The 24,947-nt window shown below is 37.5% G+C and overlaps 2 protein-coding genes across 8 annotated transcripts in view; one reads left to right on the top strand and one right to left on the bottom strand.

The window, feature by feature from the left end:
• The window catches only part of IFT57 (intraflagellar transport 57), a 12,753-nt gene extending 5,565 nt beyond the window's left edge, over window positions 1-7,188 (top strand). For both annotated transcript variants that reach the window (XM_072415203.1, XM_072415194.1), the window contains exons 6-12: window positions 265-333; window positions 935-1,057; window positions 1,345-1,416; window positions 1,987-2,118; window positions 2,734-2,796; window positions 4,763-4,829; window positions 5,310-7,188. In XM_072415203.1, the coding sequence (XP_072271304.1) occupies window positions 265-333; window positions 935-1,057; window positions 1,345-1,416; window positions 1,987-2,118; window positions 2,734-2,796; window positions 4,763-4,829; window positions 5,310-5,488 (705 nt within the window). In that variant the 3' untranslated portion in view covers window positions 5,489-7,188. The remainder of the gene's footprint in view (window positions 1-264; window positions 334-934; window positions 1,058-1,344; window positions 1,417-1,986; window positions 2,119-2,733; window positions 2,797-4,762; window positions 4,830-5,309) is intronic.
• HHLA2 (HHLA2 member of B7 family) lies at window positions 6,512-24,947 on the bottom strand. Of its 6 annotated transcripts, none has more exons than XM_072415160.1 (7): window positions 24,929-24,947; window positions 15,081-15,175; window positions 13,737-14,051; window positions 9,533-9,865; window positions 8,635-8,880; window positions 7,914-8,204; window positions 6,512-6,902 (listed from the first exon to the last, which is right to left on the bottom strand). In XM_072415160.1, the coding sequence occupies exons 2-7, from the start codon at window positions 15,130-15,132 to the stop codon at window positions 6,646-6,648; spliced, it is 1,494 nt and encodes a 497-aa protein (XP_072271261.1). In that variant the 5' UTR covers window positions 15,133-15,175; window positions 24,929-24,947; the 3' UTR covers window positions 6,512-6,645. The 6 variants fall into 6 exon arrangements, with proteins under 6 accessions (XP_072271261.1, XP_072271267.1, XP_072271251.1 ...); XM_072415166.1 differs by lacking the exon at window positions 24,929-24,947 and adding an exon at window positions 24,737-24,755; XM_072415150.1 differs by lacking the exon at window positions 24,929-24,947 and adding an exon at window positions 17,831-17,927.

Raw genomic sequence — 24,947 nt, 5'->3', positions numbered from 1 at the left:
GGGTAATGTTTCAGTGAATGTGTGATTCACTTTTTTTTTTTTTAGTAGACCCCTTGTTCTCATGCTTAGTTTTTTGGTAATATCAGTTTGATATAATGGTAAAATTGATCATAGTTCACAATAATTAAACAAATGGATGGTGCATTGAATCACAGGGACCAGTTTTGGTCAATCACTTATACATACAACATAATTGTATAATCATTTTTCAGTTTAATTTTTAAAGCAAAATCCAAGTATGTAATCCATTACTTTTTTTTCCAGGAAGAAGAATCTGATGATGAGGAGCACTTAGTAGATTTAAATGTCTTGAAAGCACAAAGTAATAAAATGGCAAGTAAACAAGTTGTGTGTTGTTTGCAACTAGCCACATAAATACATAATACATACACAATACAACATAAACTGCAAATGCAGGAAATAAAAAATGTATATCTGGGGGAAAAAAGGGTACAACAAATAGGTATTAATATCTGAATGCCTCTAATAGCAATATACTGTATGTAATAAACATTGTTTCTGAACAAAAGATTTTATCCTCCCATTTCCAAGCCTCATGCTTTGTCCCAGAGACTTACGTTCTAAAGGAAAAAAAGAAAAAATATGTTGGTTGCTGTTTCTGATCTATTTCTGAAAAAAACTAGTTGTTCTGCTAAAATGCTGATCTACTGGCTTCATTGGTTCCTGAGTCACCAGCTTAGAATTAGGTAGGTACTCTGACATCTGATTTCATCCCTTTTATAGGACAAATCTACACAGCCACAATGGTGCAAGTTTTGTAGCTGTTAAATAAAATCCGAATGAAAAGGTACCTTTTGTAAATAATGCTATATGGTCTGAATATTTTATCATTTATTTTTCACGTCACTATTACAGAAAATGTCTACCAGCTGTAAATAAGGCCACAGACAATTAAACCTTTTCTTTCTTCTAGAATGTTGGAGAAACATCTAAACCTGAAGAGATTTTAGAATCTAAAACAGATGCAGCAGAATGGTACCTGGAAGTGGAACGAGTCCTTCCACAGCTCAAAGTCACAGTTAGAACTGATAATAAGGTGCGCTGTTACTTTTGTTACATAATATCAGTACAGAGTGTGTTGGTGTCTTGTAGCATCTAAAATACATTACCTGATGGTAGCAATCATGCAGCCAAATAGGAACTGATTTCTGGATGCGCTTTATACTGTGTAATTTAGGAGGAAGGAGTGATCTTCTCTTTTCAGTTGGTTTCTGGGAGTTTATTTTTAATGGGTGGCTATGACATCACAGGTTTTAACAGTAATTGCAGATTACTACTATTGCCCACAACCTCATATATTCCACATTGTTTTTTTTTCTTTAGGATTGGAGGGTTCACGTTGATCAAATGCATCAACACAAAGATGGAATTGAAACATCCTTAAAAGAAACAAAGGTATGGTAATCTTAGTGCTTAAAGCAGGGTTACTGGCAGCAGACTTCTAGTTTCTGTCTCTCCACTATCTAGTTTTGAAGTTTGTGCATCTCCCCACATAACAGACTTGTATAACTGACTTGTATATTAGACTTTTTCCAAGTCTGTGGAGTGTGCTTCTCAAAACAAAACCCAAGTGCACGGAAAAAAGTGAATGTGCAAAAACACAAACAAAAAAGTGTTCTAATACTGATAGGAACAGATACTACTATAACGGCCACTAACTAATCTATTTCCCAGTATTAGGGGGAATGAATGTAAAATTCCACTGTATTCACCACCAGCTTATTAGTGATTCCCTCTCAGTGTCCAGCAATCACACCAGGGAGACCCAGCACCCCAGACTTCCATTATAACTTATAACTGCTGGTTACCTAAAAAAACGTGATCATATACATTTCATTAAACAAGGTCATTAAACATTCCTTTACCTATTCGCATGTACTCACTTTTACACCCCCTGTCAGTGGTTAACTGTAAAAATATTTTGCTCTATTCGATAATTAACATCTATTTTATGTTTATTGTCAGGGTTATCTGGACAAGCTTCACAGTGAAGTCAGCAAAACTTTGGAAAAAGTGTCCAGCCGTGAGAAATATATTAACAACCAGCTGGATCCCCTAATCCAGGAGTATCGTACGGCACAAGCTCAGCTGAGTGAGGTGATCCTTTGTGTTTATTGTATACACCTTTAAAAACCTAACATTGATGTGCATTTTATGATTACATTGAAGAATACTGGGCCACATGTCAGGTGGCATTTCTGGATGCCATTACCACATCGATTCGATTTCAAACCTTTTACTTTAGCCTCTAGATTGCGATAGCGGTCACTTTCATATACAGTACTACTGTTGGTATTGTCCTCAGTGATGGAGTCTTGCTTATAAAATCTGGCAATTTCCTACATGAAGCAGCATCTATTTACATATTGTGGGACAAAGATTTATCCTAATGTGTGCACCCATAGATGTGTAAAGACCACAGTTTAATGCTTCCTGCATTCCTTTATTGAAACATGTAAAAATCCTGTTAATATCCAAACATGTTGGTGTTACCAATAACGGTTAATGTGCTCTCTCGGTTTGAATAAAACACAATATGTTTCGGGTCACTCGGGGCAGCTTCTAGGCCCTGTCTCATGCTGTATTGCCAATGTACAGTATTACTTCTGGTGAATTTTCTTCACCATGTAATTTTTCCTTTCTGTATATTAGGTAATTTTGTAATCTAGACCTTTAAATGTGTTCTTTGCTTTTGATCTTTGTTTTTCTTAGCTAAAAGAGCAATACCAGCAAATAACTACAAAAGTAACAGACAAGACGCGAATCCTGTCAGAGGTAATACATTGCAATATTAATTTTTGCTACTTAGATCCATTTTTATTTGCCAGTTTATTTCATACTTTAATTCATTATATGTTATAGGTTTTACTACTATAAAAGAACTCCTTTCCGAGAAAAAAGCAAGTCAGTTAATATATGCAAGTTGTGAGATAAAAAAAAAAAAAAATCTCTTCCCATCATTTTTATCACGTGGGCGTAAGAGGACACAGAGTTTATACTAGCATTCTATGAAGGGGTCAGTATGCATTTGTGGTCAGGAAAAAAAAGAAGAGTCGGACCATATATACTAAAGCAGCAGTCGCCAACTGGTGGTCTACAAGAAAATTTGGGGGGTCTGCGGCTCTGGCCACTGGGGGAAAGCACACGGCTCTGGCCACTGGGGGAAAGCACGGGCAAGAACTGCGGAACACGTCCCCGTAAAGTCCCAGGATTAGGAAAGTGGGACATGTCCCTGAACATAATCCATCCACTGTCCCATCACAGGCTTAGATCTGCGATGGGGGAGTGGGCGTGGCTATGTCACAATGGCGTCACTATGGGGGAGGTTTCTCCCCCTTTGATTTTGACACCCGGCTCCTGGCGCATGCCCGGTCAAGAGCCCGTGATTTTAGTGGTCCGCTGTTGGCGATCACTGTACTAAAGCATGACTTCAGATGCCAGGAATATGCATGTGCAGTAGAGTTTATTCAGTCCTGGCACCTGTAGGCAAAGCCACGATGTGCCAAATAGGTGAATATGTTTTAATGCTAATAATCTGCAATAAAGGCCTACCTGCATTCTTAAACACAATCAATAAAATCTCATATAAGCTTTGACATATTAAAGCTGAACTAAACTAAAAAACAAAATCGCTGCTTGCCTTTACTTCTGCAGAGCCCCCGATCCCTCCACACATCTCCTTGATTTGGTTCACATCTGCACATGCCTGAGATCTACCAATTTATTTAAAGTAGAAACTCAGGTAAAAGGTCCACTTTAATATAATTTAAAATATTTTTAAATCTGGGTTCAATAAAATTATACGCAGGGATTCTGCAATGAAGGTCTTTGTGGTATAAAGTTCTTTCATTGTCCTCATCATATGGGGTTCCAAGTTTATTTTCATACAGATTTCACAGACATAGTCCACCTAAGAAACCAAATTATAGTTATAGCTAATGAGGTATAGAGATTCTGTTATGGGGCCACATCCAAAATATACATTAACATTCTCAATGTAAAGGTACTTTCTGATATCATAGATCACATGTAATTTAGAATAATAAAAATATATTTTATTTAGTTTGTAAACTTTTTTTTTTTACATTATACCAAATAATGTATTCATAATTGTCTTATTCTTTCACATTTTTCTAAGCGTTTCATAGAGTCTGCTTCTTCAGGAAAATTGAGAATAGAACATGATATTCCAAAATGTATACTCAATACATTAAAACAAATGCCCAACATTTGCAGCCCATTCTCTCCAGTAGTGGGTCCTCTAATAAGACTGGAAAAGACAGCGCTGGTGTCCACAGGCATCTTGGATGTCTTCTGATAAATTGTTATCTTTTTATAGTAAATGTTTAATCTTGAAGTGCACTCCAGATTTAGTATCCAAGATTCAAATTTCAGCAATCCGTATTGAGTATCAAAATGTTCAATTTATGCTTAATAGCTGGTGCTTTCATATTTAATCTTCAAAACTTTAAATAAAAGGATCAAATAGGTCCCATCCCATCAGGTTGTTAGTAGAAGGAAGCCCACCCTGAGAAATGCCATCCAGCTATTGCTGAAGTTAATGTACACTGAAAATGCCTGCAAGAACGCTGCAGGAGAATGGAGGCAATTAGGCGCAATAAAATATAACGGAAAAATGCCAAAAATATACTTTCCATAAAAGCTATAGCAATTGTTTGTTACATATGCAGAATAAATGCCATTCAGTTAGGGCTTATAACTATACTGTGTAACTTTTCAGGTTACTGAAGAACTAGAAAAAGTGAAGCAAGAAATTGAAGAAAAGGGAAGTAGTATAACTGATGGTGGTAAGTACCAAAACTTTGTACCAGTGGTTCCTAAGAGGAGTACTGAGGCAGGAGCCTATGGTGATGTGTTTATCTTTCATAGTAAAGCATAGCGACTCTACGATGATGTAAAATGTCGTTTTTTAAACCAAATAATAAAATCCTAAAAGTTGTATTTCATGACCTTGTTTATAGAAAGGGGGGAGGGGGGAGCAGGGAAGGCAAGATGACTAAACAGCTTTTAAGTTACGTTTTTCAAAGAATTACGTGGTTACATGTATTACCGAATATTACAAAAACATTAGGTAGCTTTTTGTTTGCATCTTTTTTCCTCCAAACCAAGTACAAATACAAAAATACAAAATGTATATAGTGAAGTTGCACCAGACCGGTACATTAGCATGTCATAGCACTTTTTATGTGCGTGTATTCTTTTATTATTTTAATTAAAGATGGTTCTTTACATACTATCAATTCATGTTGTGGTTATATATCTTCCAGCTCCTCTGGTGAAGATGAAGCAAGCCTTAAACAAACTGAAACAGGAGATTGTACAGATGGATATCAGGATCGGTGTTGTTGAACACACTCTGCTTCAATCCAAACTGAAAGAGAAATCAAACATGACCAGAGACATGCATGCCACAATCATTCCAGACTCTTCCACAGGAGACTATTAAAGTAAAGAACATTGTGCCTGAGGTTTTTCTTTTTTTTTTAAAGGATATTATATTTTTGTATGATTTTGCACATATTTATTTTAATGTTGTAAACTCTTTTAATAATGATCTTTCATATAGTTAATAAATGTACACAAGCTGTATACAAACGGACTGACCATTTGTATAGGGTAATTTTGTCTAAAACCATTTAGAAACTTGTGAGGAGAATTTATGAGGTGGATCACATACTGACTTCTTATAGCACTTCACCAATATGCCAGTGGGACATGAGTATTATAAATATCCTGGTTCAACTTTAAAGCAGGATTGTCATTAAAAGTAAAACGTGTCACTTTTGTCATTTTGCTAAATGTAAAATAAAGTGCTGTATTCTAAAAAATAAATTAGAATAAATATTATATTCTCAGCCAGGATTTCTTGAGCAATGAGCAATTTGTGCCTCTCAGGTCAGTTTAACTGACACCAATATCTTTTTGGCTCTGTAAAAGTGACATTATTCCCACTGGCCATCAATGTAAGAGGCATTCTTACTACTAACTACCACACTAATGTACTGTGAGCTGTGTATATAGTAACTATAGCAGGGGCTGCCTGATGACCTTCACAGGTTCCTTCATGTTAAAAAGGTCAAGAAACACTGAATTACTTTACCTACTTCCCATCCCACTGATCTCTACTAAGAAGAAAATGTCTGCCAACACATATTTAGATAATGACCTTTGAGAATGTACTAGATTCTTGGCAATCCATCGCTGTCAGCAATTTAGGGGAAAACAAGAAGCAGCTGGGGGCTGTAAAATTGACACTTCTTAAAGATTTTCCATATGGTAATTTATCTTTACTACTGCATTGAACAAAACAAAAGGCAGTAGAAGGGGAAAAATTACATTAAACCAATATAGTATAATATGCAATTGCATCAGTGAACCCGAGTAATCCAGTAAACCTTGAATGGATTTCTTAAAAGTCATTTGCTACTTGTTACCAAATGTTTTAAATTCTGGATAAGAATAACTCCAGATTTGCTGGATCATCTTGGTTCACTGATGAAAATTTATATTCTGCGGCCTTGGAGAGCTTTAACAAATCAGGCCCAGTCTGAGTGTGGATGTGTGAGTTCTATTTAGGAAGTTGGGAATGTTCGAGAATTGTTTTTATTTGCTGTCATCGCCTTTCATTGGCGCATCGCTACTTTCCTCGTCATCTTTCAGTGGCACCCTGCTACTTTCCTTGTCATCATCTTTCATTGGTGCGCTGCTATTCTCCTCCTTGTCATCTTTGTTTTGTATGCAGCCCTTGTCTTTATTTGTCTTACAATAAGAAAAATAAACAAACAATGCCATGCAAAAACACAAAACAACAAAAGACAACCCTATACTCCATCGTTCCCTCTTTTCTTCTCTCTGCGTTTCTGTGGGAAAGAAAAAACAAATGAATGTCTATAGAAAAAAACAGGAATAGCCCAGCTCACTATAAAGGCAAACAATCTTTATTTCTAATACTTACCTTACCTTACATTTTTTTTTCTGATACAGATTCTCACTATTGATATTTGGATATCAGTGTTACATGATGATATTTTTATTATAACAAAGTACATTTTTTATATGTTTTGTACAGTATTGATTTTAAAGAACTGTTCAACTGTGTAAAATACAACAATATTCTTACTACAATAAAACTTATGTTAAAAGCTGCTTTTATAGGAAAGTTTTTAAATATTTACTTTGCTGTCTTCAAAAACTAGGATAGCTAAATAATCTTCAGACAAACTCCTGGATGTGTCACATTGTTGTGCTTTGGGTTTCTATCTGTTAGCCTTTACACAACTTTAGCACTGTTTAGAACCTTTCAGAAAAGGATTTGCTAAAAACTTAGTTTTAATGTACACGGCTATAATATGTGTTTGTTTTTTGATAATATGTGTGCCTCCACTTACACCTCATTTGCTGTCATATTTCCAACCATACTATAAGAACAGGAAGTAATGCCTCCAAAACGTTTTAAATCACAAACTGCAACCAGTATGGTAATTAGGAGCTTGACTCTGACTTTCTCTCTCTCTCTCTCTCTCTCTCTCTCTCTCTCTCTCTAAGTGACTGGAGACCACTAAAGACAAATTTATAAAGAGCAAGAGCAGCTGCACTCTTTATGCTGTGCCCTGTATATTTCATAGTCCTGATACCTACAGGTTATTTTTTAAAAGTGTTGGTTTCTTGAAACGTGTGGGCATCTCTGGGACCATCCCCCAGTTGCACTGTAGTTATGGAGTATTTTGTGGGTATAAAATTGTGGAATAAAAATTCTCCAGGTCTTTCACAATCCTATGAATACTTCTGCTCAGAGTAAATAATATAGCAGCTATATGGGCTGTATTTTTACAATGGATCTTGCCGTAAATGTACAGTAATGTAGTTCTTACCTTTGGTGGGTGTGTTGTTAATAGCGGTCACAGCTATAATAATTCTATCTGATGTTCGGCTCTCACACATATAGTCTCCACTATCATCAGCAGTGTTTAAGAACAGACTGTATTCTCCACGTTTTCCCTGGACTCTGACTAGATACGTGTCTGAGATTAGAAGTGAGGAACTATTCTCTGATGCCACAGGGACCTCTGTTCCATTTTTTCTTAAATACAACCTTACTGATGATTTAGCATTAGCGGTTTTACAAAAGTTGCATGTACATGCAACTCTGCCCTGTTCATATGCTGAAACGAAACAAAAAAAGTCAATTAAATCTTGTAATTTTTTTTATTTTCACCTTTACTCAATTATCTCTCTTTTTGTTCAATGAAATTTTTCAAGCTAGCCTAAATAAAAATCTGATCTTCTGGTGGCAGTAGCTGTGTGTGTTTTGTAACAATTATCAGAACACCTGAGCTGTGTGCTCATTCTAGGTGATTCAGTGATTAATCAGTCATTCAGAAGGTACTTAAGTCAGGGGAACGGAACACCAACCATGGTGGCTGTATTATTAACCAGTTCAATAATGGCAGCTTACATAAAGTGGACCTTTCACTGGGAGTTAAGTAGGAAAGCAAACCTGCCGGTCTGGAGCTTGTAGCCTCAAAAAGAAGGAACCAGAAAGTCCCTTAATTGTGCTAATCATTAAACTCAGCATTATAATGGCAAACTTACCCTTGGTTTCCCACATGCCGGTCCAGGTGCTTTGCACAAGAGAATGTCTTAAAATGCATTTGTATGATTTATTTTTGACATTACAGGATGTACATGAACTAGAGGTCTTGAAATCTTGGTGAATTTTGTTGATGTTGACATCATACCATTCTATAGTGACAGTATCAGAAGGATAGACATGACTTGCATGGCATTTTAGACTTAGCCTATCATGGTCCAGTGCATATTCTATTGAATGTCTAAAATCTGTAAAACAACATATAGAATAATATTAAAGATTGTATTCCACAAAATGATGTCACTTCTAATACCTTTACTGATATTTTTGTCAAATATTTTTCTCATTAATATTAAAAATAAACAGGATTTATAAAGCCAGATGACAGACAGATAAAGGCAGTGACAGAAAATTAGGAGGAGAGTACCCTGCTCTGAAAAGCCAGGCATAATAAAAGGACTCTATATATACAGGTTCAATTGTAGGACTGTATTTATGCCATAAGGCTCTATGAGAAACTCCTATACGAAAACCTAGCAGCCATGCAGTGTGTGCCTTGCAACTTATATTGGAAGCACTACTAGTTGGGCAAGGTAATGCGTAGGTTCAAGAGAGAGAACATTAAACTGTGATACACACTAGAGATGAGCGAGGATGCCTATGGCATTCTTCGGAAAATTTCCTCAAACTTCTGATGGTTCCGCAACTTTCTAAAAATCAAATTCTTTTTTTTTTTTTTTTTTTCAAATTTGACCTCGATCGGCGAATTCAACCAGCCCTTCTCGCTTAAAATTTCGGTAAGCAAGAAGGCTAAATTCGCAGCGAGATTGAGTTTTAAAAACTCGCTCCCTCATCCCTAATACACACCTCTGTACTCATATGAACTCCAGTATTTCTTACCTGCAACATTCAATTTCACTTTGTCTTCTTTAGATTCTGTTTCTGTCCCCACATAGCAAGAATAAATGTTCTCATCACCTTCTTGCAAATCTTTTAGTTGGAGGGAAGCATTTCCATTTGTCAGCTCACTTAGGAATAATGATGTTCGTCCCTTGTAACTTTCATCCTGTGCATTCAATTTGTCCTGACCGTCAAAGTAACGGTGCACTATTTGAGATTGATTACTTGCGATTGTCCAGTGAATGACAACACCTTTTCCAGGATTAAAAGAACATGGTATGGTGACGTTTTTACATTGCTCACCCCAAACTGCAACTGTAAAGAGAATAACCCCTAAAAATACAGAGAAAATTATAACCATATATGTAGGAAAAACACACATTCTTAGCCAAATGATACAATGACATCTGTCATGTCACAATGACATCTGTATGCATCTTGCATACATCTTCATAAAACACTACAATTCCAGACTGGCGTTTTAACATAGTATGGTAAAATGTACAGATCAACTGGTGTGTATGCAGTACAAATCTACAACTTAAACATACCAGCATGATTTAACAAATATGACAATACAAACCAATAAACTTGGGATAAAGGGGGGGTTATTGAAAAGGGCATTCCAGGCTTGTTCCTGTGGAAAACTAAAGATAGTTCCTTAAAAATATTACACTGGGGACACATGGGCCAAAAATTTGCCTGCCATGGTTCCCATATTTTAGAAAGTTTCTCTTGAGTGTCATTCAAAACACTAGACAGTTTCTTATTGAGAAATGTATTATCTATGCATGACAGCACTTCATGGTATGGGAGGGGTTGCTTCCTACAACTTTTTGCTATTGTTTGCTTGACCGCAAGAAAGATATGAGCACAAAGCTGAAATTGGGTGTGAGGTTAAAGGATTTTAATTGCAGTAGGGCTCAAGGATCTCTGGGTATGTGTTTTTGGAATAATGTTCCCAGTAGCTTTATTAAGGATGGGCAAATCTACCATACATGCAATTCTGTGCCCATCTCCTGACACCCTCTGAAACATAAACCAGAAGCCGTCGGTGACATGCCGTAAACAGGCTGGTACCATATACCACTGAATCATTAGCTTGAATTCTGATTCCATGGGGAGTATATTTGTAGAACACTTGGACATTCTCGCCCAATTGTTGAACCATTCCTCATCTGATCTCGTGTCTCTCAAATCCCTTTCCCATTGGGTCTTGTAGGAATGTACTTATGCTCTGGTCACCCCTATAAGTTTTGAGTATAGCACTGTGATTTGTTTGGGACTCAAAGGGGTTCTTAGGCATATGTGTTCAAACACAATTAGTGTAGTTGTATGGTCTACCCTGTGTGTCAGGGAGTTAATCCAATGTCTGAGTTGCAAGTACCAGAAAAACTCTCTTCCAGGCACTTTATGTGTTGAACAGGTATCTGTCCAGTCAATGGTACCCTTCCCGCCCAGCAGGGAATATACAATCTTATAGTTATGTGTCGACCACCACTCAAAGGCCTTTGGCGATTCCATCGCAATAGAATCTGAATGGGAATAGAGGGTTTTATTGGGTAGTGAGAAGAGGGAGGTGCGGGGATAATGCCCCCCCCCCCCCAAATACCGTATCCCATCCCATACTCTGTCCAGTACCTGTCCAAGGTGTACACTAATAGTTTTAGGGCGTAGCTTATATGAGAGCCAAGGAAGAGAGCATATATCTGCTGTATAAATCAGGTCACACTCTAATTGAACCCACATGGGGACTGCATTGCCCGCATAGAGTGAAATTAAAGGTGCTATTTGAGCTGCCTGATAATATTCAGCTCAAGAGCTTTGGATTTCCATTAATTTACTATCAAACCAGAGATTTTAGCAAATTTCTTTAGTATCGCAAATAAATCTGGTATGGAAATCCCTGGTTGGGACATGGTTAATAGTAAATCGTCTGTATACCATGTAAATTAGGGTCTTCCCTGAGCAGCTGCCCCAATGGCTCCAAGGCCTAAAAAAAACAACAGGGGTGACAGAGGGCATCCCTGCCTTGTATTTCTGAGAATGGGAAACTCAGAAGAGTAGTATGAATAATACCTTAGTCTTGCCATGGGTGTGGAGTAAAATGCTCTCAGCCAGGCCATGAAATGTGATTGGAACCCCCACTTGGGAAGAATTTAGAATAGATAGTCCCATGAGATAGAGTCAAAAACCTTTGTATATCTAAAGCTAGTACTATACTTTGTTGTATTAGGTGTATTAGGCTGACTATCTTTCTGGTACTGACTGGTGCTTGTCTATTCGGGACGAACCCTACGTGATCCTTGTGTATCAGGTATCCCAGAAATTTGTTCAGTCTATTGTCCAGTATTTTAGTAGGAACGTTTATATCGATATTCAGTAGGGGTATTGGTCAGTAGCTGTGTGGGTCTAATGAATCTTGACCTGGTTTAGGGATCATCACAATATGAGTGAAGAGGAAGGACATAGGCTGTTGAGGGTGTTCCCTCATATAGTTAAATCTCCACCATTTTGGGGGCCAGATTTACTGCAAACTTTCTATATGGGATTTTATCTTTAAATGGCCGGCAGTGCTGACTGGTTGATTTGCTGCCAGGACAAGTAATTGTTATTGATTACTGGACAAGAGACACTCATACCAAAGGAATTTAGGCTTAGCAAATTGTGTTATTACTCATCAATGGATAATTAATCTAGCTTTGAGAATTAGAGGGGAAATTCACATTGAAAGAATACTTAATTCACATACGGAAACATTAAAAAAATACAAAAATAAAAAACGCACACACACGATTTGCTTACACATTGATTGTATAGCTGGGGCACCTCATTCAATAACCCTTGCAGTGAATGAGCCTAAACCATCTTAATTATTCACCCCCAATGGGTCTAAACATATAACACCCACACTGTACTAGGCATGGTAAATATTATAAGCATGGAACAGAGGCTTGTGGGAACTGCAGCAGCCTTAAAAATATCTTCAATTACAACAATTAGGAAATGAATGTGCAATTTTCTCAGATATGTTAGAATTATTCTTTGGGTCTGTTTTGTGATGAAAACAATTGTTTTAGTTTTGCATGGTAGTACAGCTCAGTAGTAATTTTCCACCTCTTTTCAATGCTTTGCACCTATTTAGGAATGACATTTGAATCCATGCATTTATGTCCATTTTCATAGCAGCTAATTTATTATACAAATCTGATCTGTAAAATATACCTGTCCTTAAGTTTAGAAATAAGACATTTATTCCTGATACTCATACAATTATCATATTTTTACAACACATTGAGGAATATTTATCAAGCACATTAATGATATAAGTATATTTATAGCTCCCCTGTCCTTCATGCAGCAAATAAACTGTGGCTGTATTTTGAATATTTGGCGCACTAATGCGTCCAAACCTGGACAGCTTCTGACATCTTTGCAAAGGTTTGCAGGAGAGTTGTTGTAGTTAAGCCAGATTTTATTTTTGGACAGTAATAATATGACCTAGAAATGTATAAATCAAGTTGCAGAAATAAAAACCTGGCATGTTTAATACATTATTCGATGATTTGGACATACAAAATAATTTGCAGAGCTCTTCTTTTACTGGTAGTGTTTGGATTTTAATTTGCTGAACTTTCTTGCCTTTCCTACAGTCTTACACAGTGGTGCAGGCTCCCCTCCTAAATTTTAATGTACTTCAATCTTCCTCAGTGTTAAAATCTGCAGTAAGTCCTATAGAACGCGCTTCATTTTCTGGCTGGAGAAGTCCAGCATCATTTTACCTTTCCTAAGGACCTGCTTGAGTGTCATGGGCCCTCACCTTTTTTTTTTTTTTGCATTATAGTTCTTTCAATTGTGGAGGCTCAGAACGGATTATTTACATTAGAACAATTTCTGCTTGGGAATCTCCACTTGTCTAAACTGACATTCACCCATCAAAATGTTGTGAGATTTATTAATCGCTCCTACAGTTCACCCTCCTACTTAAGGGAGGAGAACTGAGGCCAGGTGCTGTGATGTTTCTCGAAAGCTTTGTACAGCACCCTGCTTCAGAGATAGCTCTGGAACTAAAATAGGATAAATATTGAAAAGGAAAAGGCTTCCTTAGCATCCTGATGAGAGGAGAAAGGAGGAACCAGAGAATGTAAAGTATAAGCTTCAATTGCAATTTTTAACACTGTTTATTTCAAATTCTGACCCATACCTTCTACTTTTAGTAGTGTTGTTGTTTCCTTTGCCGACACATAACAAGTATATACATTTTCATCACTTTTCTGCAGATTCTTTAGTTGGAGTGAAGCATTTCCATTCCTGATTTGATCAAGGAACAATGAGGTTCTTCCTTTGTATCTTTGGTCTTGATTTTCTAATCTATCACTGCCTTCATAATAACTATGTACGTGTACTCGCTCACTTTCCTTGTTTTTAATAGTCCAGTGAATCACTACATCTTCTTCAGCAGAAAAGGTACATGGCAAATTGATGAACCCATTTAATTTCCCTATAACTTCAGGGGTACCTGGCAAACAAAGAACAGTTCAAGGTATTCACCTATATGTGTAATGTGTGAATATGTGTAAAGCATTCAAATTTATTGGTAAGAAGAAGTAGAGAACAAATTTGCAAATGCTATAATAATCTAATTTTTTTTAGCATTTTATGACATTTGCAGTGTAAATATAAGGCTCAAACAAATATCATAAGATCATAGGTTTCAGTAGAATGTATGCATGCTTCCATTTACAGGGGTCCCCAACCACCAGGCCAATGACCAGTACTGGGGAACTATTGGTGTGATTTGGCTGAACAAAATTAAAATATTCAAGACACAGCTCATTCCTTCTATAGTGAAGACTGCTGTGGTCCCAGTCACCCCCTTCACATACCCCAGTCTGTGATTTTACTACTTTCCATCAGCTTGCATTTAGATTATTGGTATATGAGCAGGAACATTTCTGAGAGTTGTATCAGTCACAATAATTATTACTATAATGAGAAACTAGCAAAACCAACTATTGTTAGTAAACTGTGTATACATTTTGCTTTCTTTCCCCAGAGTTTCCCATACTTTTTTCAGTGAGAAAATTATTATTTAAAACATATGCCAAAGTATTAGGATTTATGGCTTTCATTTTTTTTATTTAATTCCTGTATATCTATTAAGAACTAGGATGTATTTCCAATCCGAACTATATTAGAGTAAATTACTAACCGGGGGTTTTTGCTAAATACAACAAGATTCCACGTAAATGCGTAGGGTCAGATTTGATTGCTACTAAAGGGCTGGATCCCCTGCAGCAAAAGGAAAGTTTTCATGCTCAACTTTTTGACAACTGACTTGTCAGCTGTTTAGAACATTGCACCTTTATGTTTTCTATTCTTGGTTTTATTTCTGGCTACTGAATTTGCCCACCATAAAAAATTTGTTGGAAGAATGTGGCCACCATTTATAGCAATAGCATGTAGATGCCTTTAGGATACCTGGTATAACATCATAAACAATAGAAAATGATGGTAGTATCATAAGGTGTTAATTATTTATACTCACCTCGAACACATGAGAGAATCATGTAAATCTGAGATAAAAACAAATATTTCATTGTAGAGTTCACACTTGCATGCAATCATAATGGTAAGATTGACCTATAAGAAGCAAAATAGGGTGACATGATGATGATAATTCAATTATCATTATTCAAGTGCAAACGTAGATCATTTAATGGAAATATAGGAGAACATATATTTGGCTGTTTGGTCTATCCTTGTCTGTATACTGTGTACTGCTACAGAACAATTCTTCATTTAAAACATAGATAAAAGATAACATAAGGCACTCCACCTCCATCTAAGAAGACTGGTACTTCCAGACACACTGGCAGTACTGGAACAAAAAGTATGGCTATTCTTTCAAAGACACAAACTTATGAAATGTCTGTATACTATTACTGTGCTGATGGATAACTCCTTGTCCAATTGGCTGTAGCATTTTCTTTTTTTTTCCACCACCTTTCCCCTTTACCATTATTTTAATATTAATTTGATATTCATGTTCACGAACTATACATGTCAATACATATTGTGACACCAATGCAGGATTGGAGGTGGAAGGGAGATATATTTGCCCAGGATTCCTCTGTTGTCTGAGGTATATTTGCCCAAGATTCCTCTCTTGTGTGAATTAGCAGGTGGAAGACTCTCACCTGTGAGATAATTAATGAAGAAACACTGAGGGTGGGGATATAACCCACAGCCAGGAGCTCAGTCAGGAGCCTAACTTGGAGAGACACAGACAGGGGTCTGTGCAGGCTCAGCTTAACTTGGAGAGACACAGACAGGGGTCTGTGCGGGCTCAGCTTGGCTTAGAGAGACACAGACAGGGGTTTGTGTCAGTGCAGCTTTATTTGGAGAGACACAGCCAGGTGGACTGTGTGAGAGAGAGCTCTGTTTGAAGACACAGACAGTTGGTCTATAAGGGAGCTCGACTGAGAGATTCAGAAAGTCGGTCTGGGTGAGTGAACTCAAAAGTGAGTAGAAAGTTGCTGAAAGCTTGGTTTTGAGCTGACAGGGAGAAGCCCTCCAGCTGATAGACAGGGACGTCTGATGTATAGTAAGTGCCAGGTGACAGGCAAGGTTTTCTTTTGCTATTTTTGTTATTTTACCCGCAACCTTCAAATAAATCTGACTACAAGTCAGCTTAACACTTAAACCTCGGTGTGTGATCTGAGTTGGATGAACCAGACAAGTGTCCTTTGACCCCAGCAAAGGCGATCCTGAACTTAACCCCTCACGATATACATATACTTATCCAAAACCCTCCCCCCAAACCTTTCTCTTTTACACCAGGACTTAAGCCATGCATTTAGTTGTTGCACCTGGCACGGGCGATATTTCAGAGAATATAACCTTGGAGGTCCTTCAATCTAAAGCCTAATTCTTTAAACTGATTTTTAAGGATTCTCCATCGTCTATGTATCCTGGTTCCAACATGGACCAAGACAGCTGGGTCATGCCCAGCCCCTATCAGTATTCTGTCCACCACATGCCAAACACTGGCACCAGGGAGACAGCAAACGATTTTGTTGAAGGGATCCAGGCAACGTATTATTCTTACAGTCCTCCTGAATATAGAGTCTCCTATTACAACCAATTGTCCTTCTTGCATTGCCTTCCCCACCCCTATGTCACAATACCTGTCAGTTCCCACAATGTCCCTGCTGCATCCCACGCCTTTCTGCCCTATCAAGCTGCCAAGTGCAGCTCTCGCTTTCATTCTCTGCTTGAGCATGCAGCACCTCCTGGTCTCACATGTCTGTGGGCAGTCTTACTCACACTGACACATCCCAGGGAGGGTTGTTTAGTCTCAGCAGTAATGGTGGCTGGTGCTGTGATTTGCACCAGCTACCTTGAAACCCTGCCTTGTTACTTTGCGATTTCTGACCTGACCTATGCTTGGAATCTGATCACATCATGTCTTCCCTGACCTGTGCCTGCCCAGGACTCTGACTACGTTTGCATGCCACCTGCTCTGACCTGTGCCTGGATCTTGACAATGTCTGCCTGCTGCCTGCCCTGACCTGTACCTGAATCCTGAATACATTTGTCTGCTGTCTGACATGACCATCACTTGGCCCTGGATGTCATTTGCCTGTCACCTGCCGCTCCAGCCTTCCTTCTCATGGTTACAACCTGGTGGCATTCAGTAGCAAAGAGCCTGCTGGCCCTTAGGCCCCATCACCCCTTGTGGGGTGTCCTGGTGAAGACCTGGTGTTGCATAGACCCTGCTCCTTGGGTGATCCCATGCTTCCTGCCTGTGGAGTTCCTGACAAGCCACTGGGCTGCTTTCCCAGCTATTAGGGGTGGCAGTAATATTCTAGGGCTGCCACTCGTGCATCCTCACGTAACTGTGCAAATTTGTTAGGGTGCTAAAACACAGGACTTGTTTTCCTTTTCTGGGAGCCCCTATCACTTTCACTTTACAGTAAACCAGCTCCTTACCTGCTCATTATGACTTACATCTCCACCCACTACATCTATCCCATTACCTACCTGCTTAGTGAACAAGAGGCTCCTCTCAAGGTTATCCAGCGATCTCAGTTTTGCAATGCCCTCTTCTAGATCTCCAATGCGAGATTTCAGAAGGACGACTTGCTCACATCTGTAACAGCAGTATTCATATTGGAGCTGTTGCTCCATTGTACATACATATGGCACACTGTGCCCTGGGATAAAGCTTTACCCTTGCTACCACTCATTTTCCAAGTTACAATTAATTATTTTTAGTTTTTAAAAGCTACTTACAGTTTGTAGATTTGTTAAAGGTTTAACTCCTGTGTTTTTAAACTCCCCTTTTTTCACAATCACACTTTCAGCCCAAAGTTCAGACCAACTTTGTTCACCATCCAAAAGAAAACAAGCTCAAAGGTGAGTTTACCTAGAACTTACATCACCTGTGAACCCTTAACCCTCCAGTCTCCCAGGGACCTCTTACAGTCTCCCAGGGACAAAAAACATAGCAATAACGTCAATATTTTCATACCAAAAACGAAGAAATATGACAGAGTTTGACAGGGGTATATTACATGTGATTAAACAATTTAAGATGTATCATTATTTAGTAGATAACACTGACAAAATTCTTTCCCTTTGTCCTTTAGCACTAGATTGTAAGCTCTTCGGGGCAGGGTCCTCTCCTTCTGTATCACTGTCTGTATTAGTCTGTCATTTGCAACCCTTAAATAATGTACAGCGCTGCGTAATATGTTGGCCCTATATAAATCCTGTTTATTAATAATTATAATAATAATAATAATAATAGCACACTTTACCTGTGTGAGTGTATTCCTAAATTTAGAGGAAAGGCTTATTCACACAAATGCACTGCTGCACAACATACAACAACATAATTGCTGTGTGATGCATACCGTCAAGAACTTTGATGTAATATCATAAAAACTACAGATTTAAATATTTTAAAGGCTGTCTCAATTATCTATTTGTCGTAGAATTAAATTAGGATGTCAATAATAACAGAAATTCAGAAATGCCAATCCAGATTGAAGGGATGGCAATTTAAGGATAGCTAACAAATACAGGAAAGTTGTAGAACAAAAAAAAAATGAGATTAAGTTGTTAAAAGAATTCTAGTGGAACCGGGCAAGAAAACCTGAAAAACATAAAACAATTTAGGAAGAACTAACATTTATTTAAAATAGCAATTATCAGGTATACAGGACTGGAAATACAGGATTTAGTCCTCCCTAGCATTTGATCGATAATGACTGTTAAACTGAATAAGTCCCAAATAATAAAAACATTTATTCTATTTGCAATTGGGATCAAGGGTGACTACATTTGACAGTATACCAATGCAGGGAAGTAGGCAAGGGCACAGGTTTGTGGGTGTGCAAAGGGTCTAAACTATGCAGTAAAGCATGAGTCTGATTTCCAGGAGAAGACTTTGGAATCTGGATAACACTACCAGCTTGTATATTGTAATAGATAACACATTCTTTAGTTCTTTAAACTGATTTTTAAGGCTGCGTACACACGTCCAATGGTTCTTGTCTGATAATCGCCTCAGAGCCTATATCAGATGAGAATATGGCGTGTGTACAGCGCCTGTTGTGCATGGTCCGAACGACCGCCCTGGAGGATCCACGGACAATGAACGACAAACAATCCCAATCGAAGCGAAGGGGGAGAGCGCGCAGCAGGGTGCCGCTCCGTCGTTCTCCCCCTCCCCTCTCCATAGAGCAGATTAGTGCTGTATGTACAACACTCGTTCATGCATCGTGCAGTGCTTAGTCGTTGGAAAGGATTTTTGAAAGATCCTTTCCAGCGACAATAATTGCATGTGTGTATCTAGCTTAACCCCCTAGCGGTAATCCCGAGTGCGACTCGGGGTGGGAAAAGAAAGCAAAAAGCAGTAACCCCGAGTCACACTCGGGGTAACTTTGGGGGTCCCCCTTACCTTAGCCCCGCGCTCCAGCAGCGATCGCACGATCCTGCTGTGATGGCGGGGCGCTTCTCCGTCGGGGGGCGTGGCCTGGCGGGAAATTTAAAAGCAAATTATGGAGTAAATTTCTTTTACAGTGAAATAAACACAATACCACATAATAAAAGTACAAATACACATATTAGTGCACCAAGCATCATTGCCCAGTGCCCTGATTTACATTTTGCCCACTATTAGCCCTGACCTTGATCTGACCTTTTGATCACTTATAAATCACTTCCTGAATGTATCATTTCATCACTTTGCCTTTGACCTTGATTGTTCCTGACTGTTTCCTGGCAGGTCAAACTTGGGGAGTGGGGGGTGGGCTATATTAGGGGATAGCTGTACTAAAGATAAAAATAGAGTTATCCTTTAAGCTCCCTAGGTGATCTAAACTACTGTGTGCTTTTAAAGCAAAAAGCAGAGCCTGTGTTCTTGGTGAGCAAATAGGGCTGTCATAATAATATTCCAAACTCTACATGAAAAAAGGTTACTATTAAAAAAGTACCTACATCAAGTTGACCCTTTTTTTACTTGCATATCTAATACAAAATCTACAAGATTGTACAAGTTAATAAAATTGGATATAACATAGCAAACTGTAAACTCCAGCCTTGTTTAGGGTTGAAGCTCTAAAATCAAATGCATATTTAAACATCACACCTTTTCTTGTATATCAGATCTCCCTGTCCTATATTCTTTGTACTTCACCTTTGTATCAGAAAAATTCAATCTAATGTGTCATACTGAGTATAGGTTTGCAATTTAAAAGCCACATAGGACGTGTACTGCCAAAAGAATAGCAACAATGGAAACTCATTCATTTCCCAACATGAAGAAAATCTGAATTATTGCATAATAAGGTATTGAATAAGGTAAAGGTGACTAATGACACACCGGGGTTATTGATTTACAGTACTCAAGTGACATATCTGCTAAGCTGTTGTAAATGTAAATACAAATACAAACTAGTCATGAGAGGAATGTGAAGGTAGCCATTACTGATTTTTCCGTCCTAGCATTGCCAAACTGTCTTCTAAGGCCAACACATAAAACGTAGGTGCTACTAATACATTCCAGTAAACTCCACAACTGTGCTGAAGTTTTGCTCAGTTTTCCATGTTTAATCTGGGTTATTTAACTCAGAATCAAAAGACTACTTTACAAGTTATTGGTGGATTGATTGGTGTACTTTATAAAGTATGTACTGAGAAAAAAGTTAAAATTTATATGATGTTATATTCATGTATGTGATTGACCAAGTGAAGAACATTACTTGTCCAGAATGTCAGTTCATCAGACAGAGTTAAGTGACCTTTGGAGTTTGGGACAGGCCAGGAACAAACATTCATGAGTTGTATTAGCATATTGTTGTTGTTATGCTATTTCTATATTAATGATTATATTAGAATGTATAGACTTGTATATATCAAAATGACTGAGGTGAGTGTAAAGCTACTCACATATATTTTTTAATGCCATAAATAGACTCAACAAAAGAATTTCAATGATTTGCTGATTCTATTAATGCCAAAAAGATTGCACATTTATGTAAGTAGCTATACACTCAACTCAGTGGTATCAAATAAAAGTTTTTGAGATTGGTTTTTATTTTGCCTCACCCTATATGAGCAATTCTAACAATGTTAATAAATGTAAGGAATGTAAAAATATTACTTTTACTACTAGTTTAGTCTAAACAAATATTTTTTTTTCACTGGCCCAACTATCTTTAGAGCCCTGAGGGCCAGGCAACAAGGGGCCACATAATTTATCCAATCAGGTGATCCAGCAAATTCATGTTTAATTATTTGATCTAGACATGATTGGGTATACAAAGTGCACAGAAAGTTACATGATTTGTAAATATTGTGATTATTTACATAATTACTGCTTAAAAGATTCTCAGCTTTTTTTGATAAATCAGCCTCTCCTTGTGACACCCATTTGTGCAAATATTTACATATGAATATGTCACCCAAACATTTATTGCTAATAGGAGTGGAGAAGTGATTTGATCAAGATAAAAATTAACTAAGAACTAAGAACTATGTTTATGGATGGAGTCTGCAAACACTGTGTTAAGCTTCACCTGTAGGGCATAGACCATGACATTTTCACCGGTTACAAGAGTAAGGCATGGAGGGGAAGATCTGGCCATATCCAAAGCAATGTGATGAGATTTTAGTAAAATATTAATTTCCACTCTGAGACAACTGATGTACAGAACAACAATTACATACCGTATGTGATTTCTTTTAAGGCGATTCTGTTTCCCTTCATTTAAAACACACGTATTTACACATACAAGCAGATAGGTCTCCATGAGCCTTAAAGCAAACCTGTACTCTGCCTTGAATAGACAGCAAGTTTTGCAAGCATTAAAATCAATATGTATCTTACCCTCTTCCACCCTAATTCATGGATACAGCTAGTACAAAAACTAGAACTTTTATATTGTATTAGGTGAAATGACCAAAGTTACATTGCAGGTAGTAAGTTGTGACTTCTCTGCTGAAGTGCCCACAACTACCACCTCTCTGCCACCCCCAGCTCCTTGTCCTGCTCCTAGATGTAGAGGAACATAGGTTTTCCAGGGCACAGTTCTGTTTGTCTTTGTGGTCATTTGCCAGGTAGCACATGGAGAAGTGGCAAGCCAGTATTTATAGCCCTTGTGCAGGAATTATTTAGTTCTGAAGTATCATAGGGGAGTGTTAAAAAAGAAGCCTGCTATAAAGAAAAATTGTTTACCTGTTGTAAGCTTTATTGCTGGTTGTGATGACAAAAATATATCACATATATATATATATATATGTGTACAGGACAATGAGCAACATAACAAAATATAAAACATTTAATATTAGCTGCTAATCCTTTTTTGTTATGCAAGAATAAAACCAAAACTAGCTACTACCTTTATGGTAATCACAGGGTGCTATTTTAATGACTAACATTTCTACATTCTATAAATAGCATTGTTAGAAATACTCATATTGGCCCTGATTTATGAAAGCTCTCCAAGGCTAGAGAGAATACACTTTCAGAAGTGAACTGGGTGATCCAGAAAACATGGAATGGATTTTTAAAAATAATTTTCTATTTGCTAGCACGTTTTGAATCCTGGACCAGATCCATTTCAGGTTTGCTGGATCACCCAGTTCACTTCTGAAAGTGTATTCTCTCTAGCCTTGGAGAGCTTTCATAAATCAGGGTCATGGGGTGAGGCATTTACCATAGTAAACATATTGGATTACTTGACTGATAAAAGGGTTACAAATGAAAACGCAAAGATCCTACTAGACTTAGGGTTACCATGGCTTGTTGGGGTACCATCAATAATGAGCTGTTGAGCTCAAACTTAGAAGCTACAGTACAGTGCCGATTGCTAAACAGAAGATGTAATAACGCAAAACTAAACAGGATTATTGTTTTTAGGTTTAGTGAAACAGCAAAATGTCTAGGTTTTTATTATAATCATCAGGTGAGCACCACGTACAACCACATGTAGACCAAAGCAGAAGAGACCTTACATGGCCATATGCATAAAGATTTATAATCTATAGTTATTTAAAATGTTTTAAATAAACCTGGGTTTTTTACTCATTTGCAGTCAGTTGAAAATATTGATTGTAAATAGAATCTATCAAGCTTTTTAAATGAACATGATCTATTAAAAAAGAAAAGTAATTCAAGCATTGTGAAATAAGATCACTTCTTTGGCACATGTGGCATATATGTGATTGATCAGAAGTTATTGACAAAATTATACCACACTCAATCAGATATGAAATCAGCTTACTAATTGAACAAAAGGATTGTCTTTGGTTTGCAGTTCATTTTTACTTCAACTTCTACTTTTTACTGATCAAACTATCACACCTATAATGGTTTTATAATAATAATATCTTTATATAATAATATTCATAATATAATTATAGTATCTATATATGGCCACCATTAGAAACACAAAATATGCCACTGAGTTTATCTCCATTTATTGCCTTACACAATAGTACATGCCAGCCTTTAAAAATGAAACTAAATACCAGTGTTGCAGAACAGACAGAAATAATCTTTAAATTATTTCACGTTTTAAACTCATGTTGCTGTTTCTGAACAATCAGTAATAGTAAAATAGGCATTGTTGCCTAATCCCTATAGCAGAAACCTGCGTAGCCTTCTTTTCTCTATAACACCGAAACACAAACATTACATGACATACAATAATAGCATTTTATAGTACTTGTACATTGTAACACTGATATCAATGTCAAACTCAGTATGCCACTTAACCAAATATGCCACTGAACTACATCGCAGCCCATTGTATAAAATACAAATAGCTCTTTATAGATTACCTGCTTTCCCCTCTCTTTTCCACTCTTCTACAAATTACAAAAGCAGTTTGTTTTTAAATCACAATCTTTAGCCAGCCTCTCTGCTCTGTGCTTTTGCTGTGGTTACCTTGTGAAGTATTTTCAGAACATGTTTAACTGGTTTGTCCTATGCTGCCAGTCATTGTCATAGCCTAGATGATTGGACTACCAAAATAGATTTATCGGGAAAAAGCATCTAAAGCAGCCTTTCTTTTTTTAACTTTAAGGAACCCTTAAAATAAGGCTAGGGTCTCAGGGAACCCCTGCTAAAAAATATTAGGAAAGTAAACGGGACTACATTTAAACATTATAGGCAGGTAAAATATTATTAGGGGCCATGCTTGTGGCATTAGACTCCAAACTATGCAGACACCATAAGATGGGAGGACAGTCAACCACACCTCTTGGGGAACCCTAGGGGTCCATGGCTGAGGATGGCTGGTCCAGATTATTAATTCTGCTTTCACCCTTGCTTTATGTACTCTATGTTTGTTCAAAATTAGTCATACAGAAAACACTGAAGCCTTAGAATCAACAATGCAGCTAAGAGATTAGCAATCAAAGCCCACATATTTCTGTTAGCACAAACTGTTACAACCCATCAAATGTGATTTATGAAACAGAAAAATTACAACAGTGGCAAAAGCAGTTGCCACTGAACCAGCATTTGTTCTTTATATATTCCTCTTTCCAATAGCCATCCTTGTCATTAGGACATTTTGGACCCTTTCACTGTTGAGTAACCTTTCAGCAATCAAAGAAAGAGACACATTCTTGGCTTTTACAATATTATGGGATAGGATCAGGGTTACATGAAGAAATCATGCTTACCTAAATGATGTTATTTTGTACAAATCTTCATCCCATGCCATGTGATTACGTCAGTAAAAAGTTGTTTCTTCAAGCACTATAGGGGCTACAAATGATGGCATAATGCAGAATTGGGATCCTTGTAAAAATTCTGATGTTGTACATATCAAGTAAACACTAAAACATAAACATACAGATTTTAAAATGTATTACCTTAGAAGAGAACATCAGA

Source organism: Pyxicephalus adspersus, chromosome 1, assembly GCF_032062135.1.
Source record: "Pyxicephalus adspersus chromosome 1, UCB_Pads_2.0, whole genome shotgun sequence".
Taxonomy (NCBI): Eukaryota; Metazoa; Chordata; class Amphibia; order Anura; family Pyxicephalidae; genus Pyxicephalus; species Pyxicephalus adspersus.
Note: the sequence above shows the minus strand (reverse complement) of the source record. Positions and strands in the feature narration are given on the sequence as shown.

Excerpts from the sequence above, each read along its gene's own strand:
- HHLA2 (XM_072415160.1), bottom strand. The coding sequence starts at position 15,132 with ATGAAATATTTGTTTTTATCTCAGATTTACATGATTCTCTCATGTGTT. Across the intron at positions 8,205-8,634 it reads CGGCATGTGGGAAACCAAGG|CATATGAACAGGGCAGAGTT; the intron begins GTAAGTTTGCCA and ends GTTTCGTTTCAG. Across the intron at positions 6,903-7,913 it reads TAACAACACACCCACCAAAG|AAACGCAGAGAGAAGAAAAG; the intron begins GTAAGAACTACA and ends TCTTTCCCACAG.